Consider the following 22194-nt stretch of genomic DNA (forward strand, 5'->3'; position numbering starts at 1 on the left):
ATGATCACAATTATGTTTGAAATAGATTTCTATACGAATTAAATACATAACCTTGAAACGGTCTAAGTGTTTCCACCGAATAAATTTATCGATAAATGAAAGTATCTAATAAATAACTTAACGTAGGTTTTGTTTGGTACTACAATTAGTTTATAAGCTAGTTTATTTTCAAGTTTTTATAAATTTTCACATTTACATTTTTTTTTTAAAAAAAACATAAGTTTTTTTAAAATATTTTCAAAAATATCCTTCATTGGTTATAAAATACTCATTATCCTTGAAGTTATTTTATATCTTAATCTAAGTTATCAACTAATTTTACAAAACATTATTTTTTAGTAGCTAATTTTTCGACTGATATCCAAACATGTCATAAAGTTTATTATAAAAATATTTTTGGGTTGTACAATATGTATAATAAATTATGTTTTTGGTATTGTCTTAAGAGGGTGTTTGGCCAAGTTTATTTAGAAAAAGTTATAATTTTTTGATTATAACTTATTTGGTAAAATAAGAAGTTTTTAATAAATAAAGTGTACCTTATTTATCACTTTTTGACTTATTAAAGTTTACCAAGCTATAAACTATTTTATCCAAACATTTTTTTTTTAACTATTTTATCCAAACATTTTTTTTTTAACTTATACCCATATGAAACGGATAATATATAAAAAAACTCATTTTTAAACAAACAACCTAGATCCAACTATGTCAGGGTGACTAAAATTGCAAAATCTCCAAACAATGTATAAAATAAAGTGCCCCAAAATAATTTGAAAAGTTGAGGAAGGTGGAGGTAAATGGCTTTTATGTCCTTGCCCTTCTTTCAACGGATAAACCCATGAGTTTTCCGGCAATTTCTCTTTGCGACTCCGTCAAAGCTTTTGTCTCTATGTATCAATGGCTTCTACCGGAGACAAAAATGTAATACTCACTCCATTTCTTACTTTCCGTGTCCATCTTTCCCCCCTAACTTGATCATTGCCACTTACACCTTTTCTTCGAGTGATCACTGCTAGAAGCCTAGAAATACTCTGCTCCCAGGTTAGTTGCAGAAATTCATCATTTGTTTACCAACAGGGAATTTGATATGAGTTGATTATATGTAAATTACCTTGCTTGTAAAAAAAGACAGATGAGTGTTATTTTCCAACTTGGTTAGATTACTTTTTGTTGAAACAAGTTCACTATTTGGCTCTATGATTCGTTTCGCTTCCTGGAAACTGTAAATACATGTACATCAAATCATATGGGTATTTGCTAATTTTCAGAGGTGAATCGCTTTTGCGTCCTCAATTTCTTATATTTTGATTAATTATGTGTTCTTTCCTAGTGAAAACAATCGATCTATTTGTTAATCTGTGAAAACGATGAACGATCGATCTATTTTGTTACTATGTGTTCCCTTTCTTTTTCTTATGTAGGCACCCTGAAGATTGAGGGTATTGAAACTTCGGGTCTCTTAAAATGGGTGAAACCAGTGGTAATGGAAGCTTACCAATACCACCTCTATCAAACTATAGAATGGGGAAAACCCTTGGGATTGGAGCATTCGGTAGAGTCAAAGTAGCCCAACATATTTTGACCGGAGTCAAAGTGGCCATAAAGATCCTTGCTCGTCAATCAATCAATGATTCTGCTGCAGAGAAAGGTATTCCTAAAATTACAACAACTGCCGCTTTCTTTCCTGTGAAGTGATGAAGTTGATGATTTCCTTTACTTCTTCATCATTGTATTTTCAGTGAGACGAGAGATTAATATAATGAGGCTTCTTTCCCATCCTCATATTGTTCGGCTTTATGAAGTCATAGAGACTCGATCATGCATATATGTCATCATGGAGTATATGAACTCAGGTGAACTATTTGATTATATCACTGAAAATGGTAGACTTGAGGAAGGTGAAGCTCGCCATCTCTTTCAACAGGTATCCATGCTCATGTTTCTTGCACAAAATCATCCTCATCCTGCTCTTTTTATATCACACTATCACCTTGTGTTTTGTTGTTGAATTTTTCAAGATTTTAAAGATACAAATTTATATATTCCATTCCACAAGGCACAAGCTAATGGATGATGATTCCATGTAGATTATTTCAGGTGTAGAGAGTTGCCACCTTCACATGGTGGTTCACCGAGATCTTAAGCCTGAAAATCTACTTCTTGACTCAAAAGGAAATGTCAAAATTGCTGACTTTGGACTTGCTAATATCATGCGAGATGGACATCTTCTAAAAACTAGTTGTGGAAGCCCTAATTATGCTTCTCCAGAGGTGTGTGAGTTGATTCTTTTCTACTTAATGAACTTAATATAATTTTTTTTTTTTTTTTTTTTTTTTGGTGTAGGTTATCTCAGAACGTCTTTATGCTGGACCTGAAGTTGATGTTTGGAGTTGTGGGGTTATTTTATATGCTCTTTTATGCGGAAGTCTTCCTTTTGATGATGACAATCTTTCTGGCTTATATGCAAAGATAAAGGTTTGTATATATATTTAAGCTCCCAAGTGAAACTTATATATATACTGACATGGGTATTAATCACTTGTTATCAGAGTGGAATATACACATACCCAAACTACTTGTCTCTTGGAGCACGTGACTTGATTAGAAAGATGCTTATTGTTGATTCAGTTAATCGTATTACTATTCCAGAAATATACAAGCATCCATGGTTTCAAGAACATCTTCCAAAATACATTGCAGGCCATTCGATCGATACTTCATGGAGTGCAAGAAAGGTGTATAAAGTTATCAAATTTCAAAATTTCTATAATCAGTAAAAAGTAACTTCTTTATTTATCCGTTCTTGATACAGTTATCTGAAATCTAATAATCATGTGTATGTATATTCCAAGGTTGATGTTAGAGTCCTAGAAGAGATGGATATCTTAGGGTTCAATGTTCAAGAAGTTATTGGATCTTTGAACAACCTGTTGCAAAATCAGGTGATGAAACTCTCTCAATTGTTGATTCCATTACATATATTTCAACTGTAAAAGTGACCATTTTTTTTATAAATATTTTCCTTTCAGGCAACTGTTACATATTCTATATTATTGCATAAGTTGTTGAGTAACCATAATTACAACAAAGACAATCCTCTAGCATCTTTGGTAACTTCAGTTATTCTTTTATTATCATGAATTGCAACTTGTATTACCGTTTTGGGAAGACAAAAGTATAATTTTCATCATGAAAAGATAACATAGATTAAAAAAAAAAAAAGGGGTCTTATTTATTTATTTATTTGTTTTTGTAGCCACTGGAATGCACAGATCGGCGAGAAATATATGTAAGACCAGTTTCTCCTGTTCAAGGGAAATGGGTACTTGGATTCAAGGTCATTTTTGTCTTTATGCATTGTTATAACAGGATTGGACAAACTTTCTTGGGTTACTTCATAAAATTTGGTCCCCTAGATCTTTTTGGATATAAATTGGTAGTATATATTTCTGAATGCAGTCCTGTGCATCACCACATGAAACTATGAGACATGTTTTAAGCGTCCTCAAGAGCTTGAATGTACAATGGAAGAAGATCGGGGCATACAACTTGAAATGTCTATGGAAACCAGCAGCACTTGAAAGCTATTCCAAGTCTATAGGCATCCATAGAGATGATGCCACCTGTCAGAGTATACTAATCAAGACCTCAAACATGGAAGCCTTTAGTTTGTGTGATGCAGTCAAGTTTGAAATTCAGGCAAGAAATGCAAATTACTTTTTTTTTTTACTCGCTCAATTATAAAAAAAATAAAAGTAGGATGCTATAATACACAAATAAATGAAAGTAGGTTGTCATTTCTTGCATTTTGGTGTTTTAGAATATTGGTAATGAAGGAAATATTTTTTGTTGGATCAGCTATACAAAGGCAGTGCAGAATCATATCTTGTGGACTGGCAAAGAGTTATTGGACCTCCTTTTCTGTTCATGGAACTTTGTGCTGGATTTCGTGCTTGTGTTGTGTAATTGCATAGCCTCAATATTATGACTTATATTCTATAACATCCAGGACTCCGTTTATCAATTATCATGTACATTTTGTAAATTCGGTTTTCTTTTGTAACAAACTATACACATCTTAAAGGCAAGTTATAATCGGCGGCATGGTAATCATATCAATGTGTTAAAAAAACCATTATGTGTCAGCATTTTACAAGTTTGCAGGGAAAATTTACTGTAAATAATCAATTTTCACAAGTAAAAGGTAAACAAATTAGAAATGAAGTGAAAGTACATTACTTTTTACTTGATAATCTAAAGACAAATTACAAAACTAAGAAAAGGAAATGCTATTTTCTGCAGGAAATATGTTTTGCCTTGAAGCCACAAATTGGATATAAGAGTTGCAAAGGGATAATGTTTTGGCTGGAAGACAGAAAGAAATTGAACTATACATAGGAACTAACGAATAAGAATATGTTTGATTACACTTATTCCTTAAGCAATCTCTACTTTATGTTGCAATACAAATTAGTTTTAATTCCAACCAAACTAAACTTGTAATAACCCCTCATTTTGATTTGTGTATATAGTTCACTAAACTTCAAAAATATTTTCTAACATGATACTTCATTCTCTAATGGGAAGGAGGAAACAAGTAATTACCTGATAAACAATACAAGTTTATTAAAAATTTCACTCAAAAAAAGATCTTAATCAACAATCAACATACAGATACAGATAAATGAATATACAAGTAGTCCATTGAACTTCTGTATGAGTAAAACAGAATACATAAATATTGTTAAGAATCAAACTACAAAAGTAATATATTATATATAAATTTCTAGTAAATTCTCTCAGCAGTGGATACGGGATGAAGAAAGACAACAATGACTGTTATATTATCGTTGCTGCCACGCTCTGCAGCCTCCATGGCCAATCTCTTGGAGCACATTCCAGGCTCTTTCACTGTCTTCTTCATTATCTCAACCACTTCATCATTCCGCACAACATCCCACAGTCCATCACTACCCATTACCTGAAATTTTCAGTGTATATATATATTTATTTACCCATTACAGCTACCTACTTTTATCAAACATGGTAAAGTGCATAATAATAATGATAATAATAATACCAGGTATTCATCCTCATCTGAAAGTATGGTCTCCGTAACCTCTGGTTCTGCAGTTACCCCAGGCTTCAGATCATCATCACCAATTGACCGTGTAACCTATTAATTAAAAATTAAACACTTGCTTTATATATAATAGAACTAGGGTTTATCTATACTGAATTAAGCAAACAAAATTAACCTGTAGGGCAGCTTGACCAACCCTCCACGTGTCAAGCTGCCATTTGACCTCACCACCTACACTCATAACCCGTTCTCTCTCTTCGTGACTACTTGCAACATGGTCCTACACAAAACAAATATAAATTAAGCATGTATGTAATGTATGTATAAATCAATGAAGAAAAATATATATGTCATAAAAATGGATGAGATTGATAACAACCTTACTTAAAGGAATGGCAGAACCTGCACGACATAAGATTGCTCTGCAATCACCAGCATTAGCAACAAAAAGCCTATTTTCAACTATAACAGCACCAATTGCTGTACAGCCTGGATGATAATCTTTCTTGGATTTACATTCAGAATTGGAATTCAATTCCTTTCTGAATGCCACATCTGTGTTGATGAATGCTTCTTTAAGTGCATCATGCGGACTGCATTTGTCATTAGTATAATAAAAAAGCTAAAGGTAAATTTTCGTTTAAAAAAATAAAATAAATAATACTTTATGATAATACGAACCTGGTGGCATGATCTAGACTTTGCAATAACAGTCTTGGTAGTGCTCCAACACAAAATTCTGCAGCTGCACCACCTGCATATGATAATACCCAACAATACATACTTAAAGTTTCTTAAAACAATCATACCTTAATTCACATACTGTGTATGTAGTATGTACCTCTGTGGCCATCAAAGATTCCAAACATATGGACATCTTTTTGATTCTCCACATGAGGCATAAGGAAATGAGTATCCTCCATGGATTCCCTTCTTCCACAAGTAGCAAAAGAACCCCATGATAGAACAGGAAGATACACTGAAGAACTATCCGAATCAATATTCCAATTTTTCACACCTACACCACTGCCATTTCCATTTGCAGTCTTCAAAATATTTTCACCCTGAACAAACCAGTTGATGTTCTCTTTATAAGGTTGGATTATCCGACCAATGTCATCATTTGAGGATGATTGAGGGAGAATATTCTCTTTCTCCTCCACTTTTAACATCTTATTATTTTCCATGATGAGATCAACTTCGGTGATGATATCATCAAATGAAGGCCTATTGTGCATGTCAGCATCCCAGCACCTTTGTATCAGAGATAGTAATCTTGGTGGTGCACCTGATTCAGTCCCTGCAAGAGCAGGTCTTAACCCTTCAGACACAACAGCTGCTGTCAGTTGCTGTTCAGTGTAGTTCATTTCCAGCACAGTGTGAGCCTGACATCACGGGATATTATATTATATTATATTATTATGTTATAACTTATAAATATAATACACCAATATATGACAATGAATGTACATTGCTATTTCTTGCATTTAGCTTGATTTAAAATAGCTAACCTGTGCTTCAGTGCGAAGATCGGTATATGGGACAACACCTGTGAGAAGTTCACTACAATGGGTTAAGCTTCAAGTTTTGGATTTCTCCTCATAACTGAAGGAAATACAAATATTATGTCATAAAAGGTCTGTCATTGGATTCTTACTTGATTGAAATTCCAAAACTGTATACGTCGGATTTTTCGGTCTGAATCTCCTTTCTCAATACTTCAGGTGCCATGTAAATGAGAGTACCTACCATATTCTTCTTATGAAATCCACCTGTTGGCTTTCCTGATGATCTCCAGTTTTCCAGTGTGACTTGTTTAAGATCTTGTTTGTATTCAGACAAACCAAAGTCTGCAAGATGTGGACGCAGGCTTTTGTCAAGCTGCATCAAAGTCAGAATCATGTAATCAACCACTAAAAACACAGTATGGAACTGCAAAAGCAAAAGCTTCTATATAAACGATAGAGAACCAATTTGCTTATTATAGCATCATCCTTCAACTTCTTCCCATAACATCTTACTTTGAAAAATCTACCTACTTATAGCAATGTCATCCAAAGACAAAGCAATTTTCACTGCTAGAATATGAAAAGAATTGAAAGTGGGTAGATTCATCAAAGTATGATGCTTTAATAAGAAAAATATTGAAAGTAAACGGTGCAATAGAAAGAAATATAAGTAGGAGGACATAATATATGAAAGTGTGTTGCAAATCTTGCATTTAGACGCACATATATATTAGAAATTTGAGATTAAATTACTACATTAACTTACAAGAACATTCGCTGGCTTCACATCTCTATGTATAATTCCAATGTTATGAAGATACTGTAAAGCATTTGCTGCAAAAGAGACATCACAAATAATGTTAACTTAGCTTTTGTACCCAAATTAAACTATCAAGTCGGTTAATAAGGAGTGCAAGTGTTTTTACCTAGCTGTCTGGTGATCATAAGTGCTTGGTTGATACTTGGATTCCATTCCTCAACATGTAACTTCTGAGAAAGATTTCCAAACTCATACAACTTGAAGAAGAACATGTAGTTTGGTGGTCTTGCATGTGCTGCTACCAATGTTGCAATCCCTTGATGATTTAACTTGCTTCACGTTTCAAATCATACAAACAAGTTAAAGATATGCCAGCAAGTTCATACTCTCCTTCCATTGCAGAAAAACAGATCATATTTTGTCTTTTTGAAGAATCAAACAGTTGGTATGCAACTTAACTTTTATGAACCCTTGGCTTATTTGGAAATTTCAAATTACATAAGTTTATAAGAAGTGCAACAAACTTGGTATCAAAATCTGTGCCAATTATGTTTGCATAAGAATTTTGACATCAAAAGGTATAATAGAACTAAGGGAGTATCCAGTTATCTGAACGAAGCACATGACTTATTTGAAGATAGGAAAGAATAGAAGAACTGACCATAGCAATTGCAATTCTTTATGAAACTTATTGATGTCGTCGGAGGTGGATAAAACGGGCTTTTTAACAGCAACTCTTTTCCCCTCCAAAGTTGCATCATAAACAACACTTTCAGCACCTGCTACCGTAAAATTGGGGTTTCTGCATATGTTAATTCCTTTTAGTTCAAGTTAAAAATGGAAGTGGTTCATACCTCGAGCAATTGGAAGTAAGAGAGAGTAGGAAGACGAAGGGAGGTGCAGAGGGATCGAATCGCTGCTGCAGCATCCTCTGATACAAGAATTAGGATGTACGATCTCTAAAACCATCCCGATTTTGGTTTGGGGACGGCTAATGATTGGTGTATGTATATGTATCATGCAAGCTACATACTACAGAGGCTTTTCACTTTAATGGCAACAGGAGGCAAATCGAAAAGCGACACAATCAAAGAAACAGAGACGGGTCGATCTAAGTTGATTCGGGTTTTTAATAGAGCAATCCAGTCTAATCTTTTTATTTAAATAGTAGTATTTAAATAGGTAGATATTTCAAATACAATTTAACCTTTCAAATAAAGAGTTTTCACCGGCAACCAATCTATTAAATAAATAGGTTAACCCACTTAAAATTAAAAGAATAAATAAATTAACTAAATGGTGTATTTAAAGCTTAAATAAACTTTTAAAGTATAATAATTCCAGTTCACAAATACAAAGAGAAATTTCAAATAATATTAAAGATATATAATTTTAAAATAATTTTGAAGAGTTCCTACTGTTGTCGGTGCAAAGAAAAAAAATATAACAATTATGATTGGATTTTTTGAAACATAAATAATAATATAACACTGTAATTTATAAATTAATACTTAGATTAGTAGGTCTGATAATCGTGTTATGTTCGGGTTGCGGTGTCGCGGGTTGGCGGACTGACGGGTTAATGGGTCAAAATATGTCAACCCAAACACGACCCATTTAAATATACAAGTCACGAGTTGACGGGTTTGGAATATAAACCCATATATAACCTGTCAACCCATTTATTTATACAGGTTCATAGGTTGGCGGATTCGTAGGTCAGATTTCGATTCGTGGGTTCGAATTTTAGACATTTAAATCTTAAACATCTAAATGAAAATTAAAAACATTCATAGAAACATGTTACAGACTTAGCCTTATAAGTTACGACTTAGGATATTAGACCATCCATCACAAGTTAAAATGTCGAAATAATCAAATGGTCTATGAATCAATGATACATATTATATAATACTTATTAAATATTAGTACTTGATACATAAATACATTTAAAAATAAAAACAATTTTTTTATTAAGAAGATAAACGGATTAATAGGTCAACCCGTTTATTTTTTGAAAAACCCATATATGACCCGTTTAATAAACGGGTTGACGGGTTGAAAAACTCAGTTCAAACCCATTTATTTTGTGTCGCGTTGCGGTTCGTGTTGCGAGTTGCCAGCCCTATAGATTAGTACATGGCAATATTTAAATAATTATTAAATTAAATATATATTAAGTTAAATGGATTGGTAGGTTGCAAACGTGCCGACAACATTTACCCTACCCAACCTATTTAATTAAATGAGTTAGGCGGGTTGACCTATTTATCCTAAATGGATTGAAAATCTTAACTTAACCTGGTAATTTTGGATTGGATTCGAGTTGGATTGGTGGATTTAGCCAATTTTTGTCAGCTCCATACAAAATCGTATGTTGGTTCCTTACACATTATTTGTAACTATGAGTAGAGCTATGTTCACTAGAAAATTGATGCTACCTGTACACCACAACACCTATCTTTAAAAAAAATTATGTTATTTAAATTAAATAAAAAACATAATTAATAAACATAAATAAATATTTCAATTACATAAAAACACATTAAATAACTTAAATTACTAAAAAAACATAAAAACATAAAATTCAAACCTAAATTACTAAAAAAAACATAATCCCATTGAAATTTAAACCTATATGACTTAAAAACCATAGAAAATTAAACATAAAAAATGCTAAAATGTTAAAACCTAATTCCAATACTTGTCACGAACTTGTTGGATTTGTAGAAACGCGGCTAAATTTTCCGGGTTGATATCCGGTTACGGCTTTGTGTTTTCAATTTGAAGATCAATAAGTGCTAGTTTTCGACAATGAGCTTCCTCCGTTGCTTCATTTTATTTTTGTAAAAAAAAAATTTGTCAATTTTTTCTGCAATTACGTCTTCACTAGTCGTTTTTCCGCTTGAAGACGCTGTCTTTTTCCCATTGTCCCTTCCCGATGGACCTTTCCCCTCGGTGTCGTCGAAGTCTTCATTGAGGTCGACACCAAAACCCACATCTGACTCGAAAGTTCTTTGCCTTTTGTTGGAACCGGTGATCAATTCCAAATGCGAAACCTCCGGTTTAAGTACCCATTTTGGACCCTTATGACAAATTTCTCATGCTTTTTGGTGGCCGAATGCTTTACCGTCGTTCGTAACCTTGTATTGTTGGCAAGTGGCTGACAAAATATTGAAATAGTTGCTACTACTTTTATGCATATTTTTTTCAGATTTTCAAATGTCATTAAAGTTGATGCAAGCCGCTTGTAGTTCATGCGGTTTTTCATTAACCGCATCGTACGTTTTTTTTTTCCCAAAAGCGAGTGAAAGTGGTCTAAAACACAAAACCCAAATTTTTTTTCCCGTTTGCGCGTTCTCCGTCCTCGAGTCACACGATATAAAAATCTAAGCTTTAGATAAATCTTTCTACCCATCTTCGTTCCTCGTATTTTTTAGCTTTTCCTTTTGGTTGTCTTCTTCTAGATGGTTGTGTTTCGTGGACCCGTTCGTTGTCGTCGTTGTTGAGGTTTATAGGTTGTGATTCAGATAATGAGACTCGAGATGGTTGTGATTATTGAGATTGATTGAATTGTTGTGGTCATTGTTGTTGGAAGTAGTTTGATTTGATATATAATGTTGGTAAATAGATGTTGTTGGATTGAGTATGCTAACATCTGCACGTAGTTAAGATGTTGATATTGATCATTTGGAGTGTTTGAGGTTGTTTGGGTATTTGGAGGAGTTGGAGTATTTTGATTTTGATTCATAATTTGAGAAAAAAGATGAAAAAATAGAAAGATATTTGAGTGGTTTTGAGGTGTGAAACGGTATAAAAGTGTTGGTATTTATATGTTTTAATTTAAAGTTAGAAAGTAATTTTTTTATAAAATTGGTTAACGAGTCAATTTTTGACTTTGGTCGTTAGAACGCGTAGCCGGTATCATTCCACATCACATTTACGGGCTAGGGGGTGGTGTTCACGCGTGAACAACCCTGCCACCTCAGCCTTTACATGTCAAAAAGTTAGTCATACCTGATTGCCTTAGGGATAATGATTAATATATTTTTTGATTTGTATATATTTGGACACTGAGGGTTTTTTTCGTCCACATTTATACTTTCACTTTGTTTACCTGTACAAATTTAGTTCTTATGACCGACTACTCCAGGTAAGCCGGAAAAAATGACGTAAAAGGGTAATATATTTCTCATATTTTACACATTTAGTCGTTAATAATTTTTTTGTTGCAAAATAAGTTTTTGTTGTTTTTGTACATTTAGTACTTATGATCGTATTCTTTTCTTCTAGGTTTTTCTCACGACATCCTACGCGGGACAATCATTAATAAGGTGTTCACGGCTATTCATGCGTATGGCCAGCGTCACCGCAAATTCGACTGATTGGTTGCTTAATTCTTGTGGTTTGGCTTAGGTCTTGTGTTGTGGACGTCGTGACTTCTTCATATGATCACATATTTTTACGATTTTTATATCCACATGTCTGTATTTGACTCTACTACAATTTTCGTTTAGATTACTCCCGTTATAAAAATAATATATTTTTAATAATATTTAAAAAAAACGTGCATGCATACATTCATAAAGAACACATGAATATAAAAATCCTAAGTAAAAAATATATTACTTTTTAACTGAAGTAATCTAAAAGAAAATTTAGTAGACTCAAATACGAACGTGTTGACATAAAGATCATTAAAATCTATGATCGTATGAAGAAGCTACGACATTCAACACATAAGACCTAAGCCAAACCATAAGAACTAGGCAACCAAATAGCCGATGTCGCGATGGCCATAACCATGAACAATCCCGAACACCTTATTAATGATTGTGTCATGTAGGATGACGTGATAAAACCATAAAAAACGGTCATGAGTATTGAATGTGTACAAAAACAATAAGGACTTTTTTTACAACAAAAAATTATTAAAGACTAAATGTGCAAAAAAAAAGGACTAAATGTGTGCAAAGTAAGAAATATATTACCCTTTTAAGTCATTTTTCCAGCTTACCTGGAGTAGCCGATCATAATGACTAAATGTATACAGTTGAAGAAGATGAATGGGTAATGTGGACGAAAAAAACTCAATTTCCAAATGTGTACAAATCAAAAAATATATTATCTTTTTAAGTCATTATCCCATCTTATTATTCAAGGTATAATATGGATTATTTTAAGGTTATAGTAATTAAAAAAACAGGGGGCACTTCACAAAACTAACCAAAATAGGGCTATATATATACACAAAGGAAAACTACACATGTTAAAACTTTTTAGCCTTAAATTGTAGATGACCTTAATAAGACCAAAAGAGATAACCTTTTAAGTTTAAATAAATCTTGAACTGGATCAAGTACCAACATAGTGTAACACCTAAAGGATCATTAGATACCATTATTAATTCTTTCCAATTCTTCTTTTGTCTTCTTCTAGTCACTATCAGGGGTCATCGAAGCCCACCAACATATATCTTTCTCCATTTATCTATCAATAATGAATTTTATCTTGAAAAGACTGTTAAATAAGAAGTCCATTATAACATACCGAATGCTAAATGATACTTTGTCTACTCTTTCATTCCTACTTCTAGTATGTTGATGTTGGCCATAGAACACATAAAGATTTATTGGATGAAATCTTATTCTTTGTTTTGTTTTAAAAGAGTACTTGTGTTGTTTATGGGCTCCTCCGAAGAAAGTTCACAGTTTGGTGAAAGATTTAGATACGACTGCCAAACGACATTATGAGCTTTTTCCTAGCCACCCCTAGTTGAAGCCATCCAGATTTAAACCTGTGACCTCCCCTATTTTGTCTTAACCAAGTGAGCCACTAGGTGATGACTAGAATAGACTCTTATTCTCTCATTCCTTATTTCTCTTGTTTTTCTCTCATCACTAATATCGAGTCACCAGAGAAGATGAGCCCAAAGTTATTCCCAAATTTCTCTTACATTCTCTCTCCGTTTATCGTAATAACATGTAAAGTTGGAGTAGAGGTTGAGTGAGCTTGATATGTGGGTCCCATTAGATGTTGGTCACTTAAAGAAAAAGGGAAAAAAATAACAATCGATATATTGTTTATTTCATATATACTTAACTTTTATTTTTCTAATGATATTAGCCATAAGGACTTACAATGTAAGTTTTTTCAAACCATAGGGATCATTCACGTCACTAGGTGACGATTGAAATTGAACCTTATCATCTCAATTCTTATCTCTCTTGTTTTTCTATCATCGCTACTATTAGAGTCACCAGATGACTAGAGTCCTCTCTATTTCCTTTGATATATTTCCCACAATAACATGTGAAGTTGGAGGAGGGGTAAGGTGGGGGCGATATGTGGGTCCCATTGGATATTGGTCATTTAAAAAAAATTGAAAAAAATAACTAGGGGTATGTTTGATATTTCATATGTGTTTAATTCTTATTTTCTAAGAGTGTTAGCTATAAAGAATCAGGATACAATTTTTTCAAACCACAAAGATCATTGTGTCAAAAAGTTATCATAAGAACTATTCATGGTACTTTTTGTGCAAACCATATGTACAATTTACACTACTTTGACATTGTTATGTTATATGTATGATATATGCATGTCCATGCAAAAATGAAAAAAATCGTTTTTGTAATAAAACAATATAAAAAGATAAAATGCAAGAACATGTCTATGGTTATTTAGATAAAAAATAATATTAAAATATACCAGAAGATCGTAACTAAGAAGGTTATTGCATTCTTTGCGCTTACAAATAAGGAAAATGATCTATGGGGTGTTGTTATTCCCGTTTTATTTTGACTTGTTATAAAAAAATGGTTCATATCACACAAAACACGTTTGAATGTCTCCTCAATATTTTAGCAACAAATGTTATGTCTATGTCTTTTACATGATTTGTCCTTTTTTATATAAGATATATATTTTAATACCTCATTCATACATTTCGTAATTCTTTCATAATCGCAATACAATCCACATGTTCGAACAATCGTGATACCAAGAATCAACCGGCTATGCGAACTCACTTCTGGAATGGTCAAAGTGGTCCTCTAAAGTCAAACCCGATATACGATCTCAATTACTATTTGGTCAGATTGTTCGATTACTATTTATTTTCTAAGTAAATCGTTTATATACGATCTCAAGAATACACTTAAATTTCAATTGGGTCAAATGGATCGTTTAACGTCTCTCGTAAAAGGATGGAATAATAGCTTATAACGTGCGCAAGATGTAAGTTATGATAGCATGTTAATGTGTATTTTACTATCTTTCTTACTAAGCAAATCACAATCTACGCAACAAATAAATACATACATCAAAGGCCTTGGGCCCAAAGTTAAGATATACATAAATGGGCTAATATATGCACAAGTGCGCTATATATATATATATATATATATATATATATATATATATATATATATATATATATATATATATATATATATATATATATATATATATATATATATATATATATATAGGTTCAGGTTCATTTGAGATCATTCTAATTTTGTGAGACCGTGAGACCAAATCTAAAAATAATTTTAAAATGCAAAATAAATGGAAAAATTCAAAAATTCTTTTTATAAATATTATTTTCGGAACTTGAATTAACTAAAAAAAATATTAAAAAAAATAAAAATAATAAAAAAAATTCCGTTTTTTTTTTTGAAAAATACGTGAAATATTCTAAATAGAATATTACACTGACATATTCAAAAAAATAATTTTAAAATGCAAAATAAATGGAAAAATCTAAAAATTCTTTTTTTAAATATTATTTTCGGAACTTTAGTTAACTAAAAAAAATAATAAAATAATAAAAAAAATTCTATTTTTTTTTTAAAAATACGTGAAATATTCTAAATAGAATACTACACTGTACATATTCTAAAAATAATTTTAAAATGCAAAATAAAAAAAATAAAAAAAATAAATGGAAAAATACGTGAAATAAAAAAATATTAAAAAAAATAAAAAAAATAAAAAAAATTCCGTTTTTTTTTTTAAAAAATACGTGAAATATTCTAAATAGAATATTACACTGACATATTCAAAAAAATAATTTTAAAATGCAAAATAAATGGAAAAATCTAAAAATTCTTTTTTTAAATATTATTTTCGGAACTTTAGTTAACTAAAAAAAATAATAAAATAATAAAAAAAATTCTGTTTTTTTTTTTAAAAATACGTGAAATATTCTAAATAGAATACTACACTGTACATATTCTAAAAATAATTTTAAAATGCAAAATAAATGGAAAAATCAAAAAATTCTTTTTTTAAATATTATTTTCGGAACATGAATTAACTAAAAAAAATAAAAATAAAATAAAAAAATGCTTCTCACTGTCTCACAAAATATAGGTGGTCTCAAATGAACCTAACCCTATATATATATATATATATATATATATATATATATATATATATATATATATATATATATATGGAAAATAGAATATACATTACAACCCCACTTAAGCTTAGGTACTAAATCTCTTGAAAATACATTGTTTTACTATATAAAGATTACGGTTAATGGATTCACGATTAATACTTCAAGATGTAAATTCAAGATCGACACAATAGGGTTTAGGGTTTAGATTTATGTTTAGGGTTTAGGGTTTAGTGTTTAGATTTAGGGTTTAGGGTTTAGCTTTAGTATTTAGGGTTTAAATTTAGGGTTTAGGTTTAGGGTTTAGTAATGTTCACTTGGATGAAGTAATAAACGATAATTGAGGAAAGAAAACGGAGATGATAAAACGATAATGAAAGAAAGAAATATTATGGAGAATGATATATTTACCAAGTGAAACCAAACCGGGTATATTTAACATGTTAAAACGATATATTTTAGAAGTTTAGTACTTAAGCTTAGGTGGGGATGTAATGTATATTTGTTATCCCTATATATATATATATATATATATATATATAGGGTTGAGAACTCATACTTTTCCGAGAACCTAAAAACTAAAGGTGAAGTGTTAGATCAAAATTAATTCATTAAGGGTATTGATCGTAATTTTAGCGATCTCATTTAATGGGTTTTTTTTTTTTTTTTTTTTTTTTTTTTTTTTTTGATATTGAACAAAATTAACATAATAAATCAAATTTTGGATTTTTTTTAAATGGAGATTTTTTAATTTTTTCAGAAAACATAAATTTAAAAAACAATGAAAAAAATTAATTTTTTAAAAAAACTGCAACTTTTTTTTTGTAAAAAAATGTAATTCTTTAAAAAAAAAAAAACTCCAATAGAAAAAAAAAACTAGAATATTTAAAAAAAAAAAACCCTAATTTTTTTTAATAAAAAAAATCAACATTGTAGGTGTATATATGCAAATTTTTTCAAATGCATATTTGCATATTTCTTATATTATAATATTCATAAGTAAATTATAAAAAATCTTATTTTTATTAATCAATCTATACATATAATAGTACAAGTATTTTATTGAATACAAAATAAAAAAATAAAAAATAAAAACTATAAAAATTCACAGTGTTATTATTTCTTCATATCAAGATTTCCATATTTTCTTCAATTTCACTTTTTACATCTTCAAAATTTTTCACAAATTCTTTCAAATCTACAAGAAAAAAAAAGACAAATTACAAAAATGGTTGCTGTGGTTTGCCAAAAGTAACAAGGTGAGTCTCTGCTAATTTTTTTTTTATTCAAATGGCCCTTGTGGTTTGCAAAACTTGCATAGATGACCATTTTTGCTAACGCCGTTACTATTCTACCGTTAGTGACTGAATCTGTAAGGACATTTTCATCTTTTCAAATATAAAGGGACGAAATTCGTGACATTTACTAAACCATAGGGACCATTTTTGAAATTTCTTTGAAAAAAACAATTAAATTACTATGGAGAGGGCCCGAACTCATGACCTCTACCCCTTAAATTACCAAAATCTTAACCAATTAAGCTAAATGCTCTTTTGGCTTATTCTTTCCTAAAACTAATTTATATATTAACAAAATCATTAAAACATAAGCAATACATAAATTATAAAAAACATTTTTTTACATAATTATTTTTAAATAAAACAAAATGTATTTTAGTCGTAGTATAAAAAAATAGTTTTTTACAAACAAATTGTATGTATTTATTTTACGTAAAGTATATATTTTTTGTCTTTAAAAAATACATTTTCGTATAAAAAATATGTTTTTGTAAAAAATGTTGTTTTTATGTCTTTGAAATAGTAATAATTAACACTACTCATGACATAAAAAAATGTATAAATTCTTTTGGATCGTTAGTTCTAACCGTTTTTTCGGTTATATGTATTAAAACAAATTAACAACGATTTTGTTATGTATCTAAACAATTTATACGGTTTTTTTTTATATCAAGAGTAGTGTTAATAATTGTTACTTCAAAAAAATATATCACTATATATTTTCGTCTTCATTTTAACCATACAATTTAGAATTTGCGATTAAGATGAAATACATATTTAAAAAAAACATAAAAAACTGTATAAATTGTTTAGCTACATATAACCGAATATGTATATATATCTTATCTAAAATACCTATTGTTCTAAATCGTATTTAAAAAAACATAAAAAACCGTATAAATTATTTAGATACATATAATCGAATATATATATATATATATATATATATATATATATATATATATATATATATCTTATTTAAAATATGTATGGTTCTAAATCGTATTTAAAAAACTTAAAAAAAAAACTGTATAAATTGTTTAGATACATATAACCGAATACATATATATCTTAATTAAAATATGTATGGTTCTAAATCGTATTAAAAAAAACATAAAAAAAAAACGTATAAATTGTTTAGATACATAACAAACTTATTCGGTTAAAATACATATAACTGAATATGTATATATCTTATTTAAGACGTATGGTTTTTTATATGTATTTAAAAAAACCTAAAAAAAAACATATTGATTATATATCTTCTTTAAGATACGTATTTCATCTTAATCACAAGTTTTAAATTGTATGGTTAAAATGAAGATGGAAAGACATAGTGACATATCTTTTTGAAATAACAATTATTAACATTACTATTGGCATAAAAAAACCATATAAATTTTTTAGATAGATAACAAAATCGTTGTTAATTTGTTTTTAATACATATAACCGAAAAAACGGTTTTAAAACTAGCAACTTAAAAGAATTTATACATTTTTTTATGTTGTGTGTAGTTTTAATTATTAATATTTCAAAGACATAAAAAAACATTTTTTCCAAAAACGTATTTTTTATACAAAAACATATTTTTCAAAGACAAAAAATATATATTTTACGTAAAATAAATACATAAAAATAAATACAATTTGTTTGTGAAAAACTATTTTTTATAGTACGATTAAAATACATTTTGTTTTATTTAAAAAAAATTATGTAAAAAAATGTTTTTTATAATTTATTTATTGTTTATGTTTTCACGATTTTGTTAATATATAAATTAGTTTTAAGAAAGAATAAACCAAAAGAGCATTCAGCTTAATTGGTTAAGGCTTTGGTAATTTAAGGGGTTGAGGTTATGAGTTCGAGCCATTCCCCTAGCAATTTAATTAATTTTTTCAAAAAAATTTCAAAAATGGTCCCTGTGGTTTAGTAAATGTCATGATTTCAGTCCCTTTATACTTGAAAAGACGAAAATATCCTTACAGATTCAGTCCCTAACGGCAGAATAGTAATGGTGTTAGTAAAAAGGGTAATCTATGCAAGTTTTGCAAACCACAGGGGCCATTTGCATCAAAAAAATTAGCAGGGACTGACTTTGTTACTTTTGGCAAACCACAGGGACCATTTTTGTAATTTTGTCTTAAAAAAATTATTAATGCAAGAACACTCACAAATATGCATATGTATATATCATGTAAGATTTATAAGCGATTATATAATGTGATATTCACATGTGATTGTATATTTTAAGATTCAAATGTGAAATTTACAAGAAAATAAAAACGAAGAACCCTCACACAAAATACATGTGTGCATATAGACGTAATTTATATGTGATTCACTCCTAACTCTTGTGATTTACATGTGATTCATATGTAAATCACTTGTGATTTACATGTGAATTCATATGTGATTCACAAAGCACATGTAACTCTTATGTAATTCACTTGTGATTTACATGTGAATTTAAGGGTAGTAAATATGTAAATTAAATATCGGAAAATTGTTATGATTGGAATAATACACATGTAGATATTTAAATTCAAGATTTGAATTGGAATTGAAATCGAAATGTGAAATTTTGGTTGGACGAAATGGAATTAAATAATAAAAATGAAATATTTATTTATATTTAAATATTTTTTGTTTATTGTAAATGCATAAAACTAAATTTTTTATTTTTATTTATTTCAATATGTGTAATGAGAGTATTTTGGTCTTTAATAAAAAAGAAAAAATGAAAATATTAAGTACCTTTGATGGAAGCAGTAATGACTATGGAATCATTTAAACTGATTTCCAGGAAAGGAATTCCAACTTCAATTCACTGGAAACAAAAAGCAAAAAAGTTGAATTTCGAAATTATTTTTTCTTCGTGTAATTCAAGAACTCAATGACAAAATACAAAAACAAATCCGAAAAGTCCAATACTAAAAAAATGCAGAAAGTTACCATTTGTGTAACGCCCTGATTCTCAGGTATTGATAATATACTTTAAATTTCAAGTTTCAAGGTCTACTCGACGAGTGGATGTCCCGAATCGTCGAGTAGGAGCGGGATTGGGCCACATATTTAAGTGACCAATTCGCCGAGTCAAAATAGTGACTCGACGAGTTGGAGCTGGAGGGTGAAACCCGAATCCCCTGGGTTTTGCACCCTATTTAAAGGATCCTTTGCCCCCTTAGCCTTCCCTTGCAGCCCTTGTGAGTCTAGAAACCCTAAATCTCCATTTTCTCTCCATACTTGTGTGTTTAAGCTTGAAAGGTGGCTCTTGGTGAGGAAAGGCTTGAAGATCAAGAAGCTTTGAGCAAGGAACAATTGGGGATCTGAAGTCTACCTCATTTTATCATCATTTGGAGGTATCAATTCACCACCTTGAGCTTCTTCTAGCTAGATCCCTTTTATATTTGAGTTTTGGGGCCATCTTGGGCATTTGGTGTTGCATTTCGAGTGATGAACCAAGATCTGAAGTTGCAACTTCAGATCTAGGCTCATATTTGCTCTTATCATCATAAAGTCTCAATCTTTAGCATGTTGGTGAAGCTCTTTTTCCTAGAACCTATTCTTTCTCTTGATTTAGGTCATTAGCACCTTGCATGCACGTAAAGTTTGCAACTTTACGTGATAAACATGCCTTGGGGGACTGGATCTACGATATGGAGCCTTAGCATGGCTTAAAAAGCCTTTGTATGGATGAAGTACCGAATGGAATCGACGAGTGTCAGGACAACTCAACGAGTCAGATGAAGATAGTCGTAGGCTCAACGAGTCGGATGAACGACTCGGCGAGTCTGATGAAGATTGCCTTGGGCTCGGCGAGTCAGTCGAATGACTCGGCGAGTCGGGTAGGGTTTTCCCAACCTTTAGACATGTATGAACTCGACGAGTTGTAAAGGGAAACTCGATGAGTTGGCCAAGGAGTTTACGAACACTGACACTAGGAAATCGACGAGTCGCTCAAGTGACTCGACGAGTTAGCGAGTTATGCAAGAAAATTGGCGAGTGGCTGGTTGTACTCGACGAGTTGAGGTCAACATGGATTGTTGACTTTGACTTTGACCAAGGGTTGACTATTGGACTTTTGGGACATTTTGGGAAATTGGAAATTCACAAGCATGCTTCTATGGTGCATTTATGTGGTGGAGTTTGTACCGGCAATCCAAGAGCTTGAGTTTATCTTCGAGTTGACAGTGCGATGTGAGTTACCTCACTATACTAAGGGGTCTAAGGCACCAAGGCTGACCCATTGGATTGATATCCTAGTAGTTGTTATAATAAGTATGTGTTAGATATGCATACTAGTTGGATATAATAGTTTGGTAGGCCTGTAGGACTACCTGTGATATTATTGATTATTGGTGTGTGCATTTATCTGTTACATGTCAACATGTTATGTGTGATGGGTTGAGGTTGTACTGCTCCGTGCGGTAGCTAAAAAACCCAAGGAGCATTCCTGATACGAGCTGTGGGCCCGGTAGGCAATCTAGACTCGTATTATGGGCTCAGTGGCAATCCAAATGTGAGTTGTGGGTCCGGTAGGCAATCCAGACTCACACTGTGGGCCCATGGATATTCTAGTCTGTAAGGTCATGGACCCGATACGTGCTGTTATTTGTACATGTATTATTGGAATGTATGTGTATCGGTATTTAGGGGGAACTCACTAAGCTTTCGGGCTTACAGTTTTAGTTTATTGTTTCAGGTTTATCAGGGGATCGCGATAAGGCGAAGGCATGATCGTACAGTTCCTCATGTTTGTTTATGTTTCTAGGAAAACTCTGATATTATATATGTTGAAAACAATATTATAATGATTTTTAATGGTTTTAAATGTTTTGGAAAAATTTAAATTGAAATTTTGGATGTTACAATTTGGTATCAGAGCCTTGGTTTGAGTGAATTGGAGGAACAGTCGTGTGAATCCAGTCTCAAATCAAGGAAAGGATTTTTTAAATGATTTTTTTAATGTTTTCAAAATAAGAAAATGAGGATGCAGAGTGTACGATCAGCCGGAGCCAGTAAGTAGACCCCAAAATACCATACGGTTATTTGATATTGTGATATGTTTAGAACAACATGCTAGTACTAGCTAGGGATCTTCAAGAATTGCATGATAGAATTGCATGATTAC

The 22194-nt window shown here is 31.0% G+C and overlaps 2 protein-coding genes across 3 annotated transcripts; one reads left to right on the top strand and one right to left on the bottom strand.

The window, feature by feature from the left end:
* The first annotated feature begins 766 nt into the window (after positions 1-766).
* Positions 767-4116, top strand: LOC145076382 (SNF1-related protein kinase catalytic subunit alpha KIN10-like). 2 transcript variants are annotated; one of them, XM_079022272.1, is made up of 11 exons: positions 767-1044; positions 1425-1651; positions 1743-1927; positions 2091-2273; positions 2347-2478; positions 2553-2738; positions 2856-2945; positions 3033-3113; positions 3260-3340; positions 3463-3702; positions 3862-4116. In XM_079022272.1, the coding sequence occupies exons 2-11, from the start codon at positions 1468-1470 to the stop codon at positions 3967-3969; spliced, it is 1470 nt and encodes a 489-aa protein (XP_078878398.1). In that variant the 5' UTR covers positions 767-1044; positions 1425-1467; the 3' UTR covers positions 3970-4116. The 2 variants fall into 2 exon arrangements, with proteins under 2 accessions (XP_078878398.1, XP_078878399.1); XM_079022273.1 differs by lacking the exon at positions 767-1044 and adding an exon at positions 1077-1273.
* A 488-nt stretch (positions 4117-4604) lies between these two features.
* On the bottom strand, positions 4605-8461 carry LOC145076381 (protein kinase family protein / protein phosphatase 2C (PP2C) family protein). The gene is made up of 12 exons (XM_079022271.1): positions 8209-8461; positions 8016-8133; positions 7521-7687; positions 7361-7428; positions 6744-6967; positions 6598-6649; positions 5928-6471; positions 5768-5840; positions 5466-5679; positions 5262-5366; positions 5084-5179; positions 4605-4984 (listed from the first exon to the last, which is right to left on the bottom strand). The coding sequence occupies exons 1-12, from the start codon at positions 8372-8374 to the stop codon at positions 4790-4792; spliced, it is 2022 nt and encodes a 673-aa protein (XP_078878397.1). The 5' UTR covers positions 8375-8461; the 3' UTR covers positions 4605-4789.
* Positions 8462-22194: the final 13733 nt, after the last annotated feature.

Source organism: Lactuca serriola, chromosome 9 (genome assembly GCF_051521515.1).
Source record: "Lactuca serriola cultivar US96UC23 chromosome 9, Lser_US96UC23_V15, whole genome shotgun sequence".
Lineage (NCBI taxonomy): Eukaryota > Viridiplantae > Streptophyta > Magnoliopsida > Asterales > Asteraceae > Lactuca > Lactuca serriola.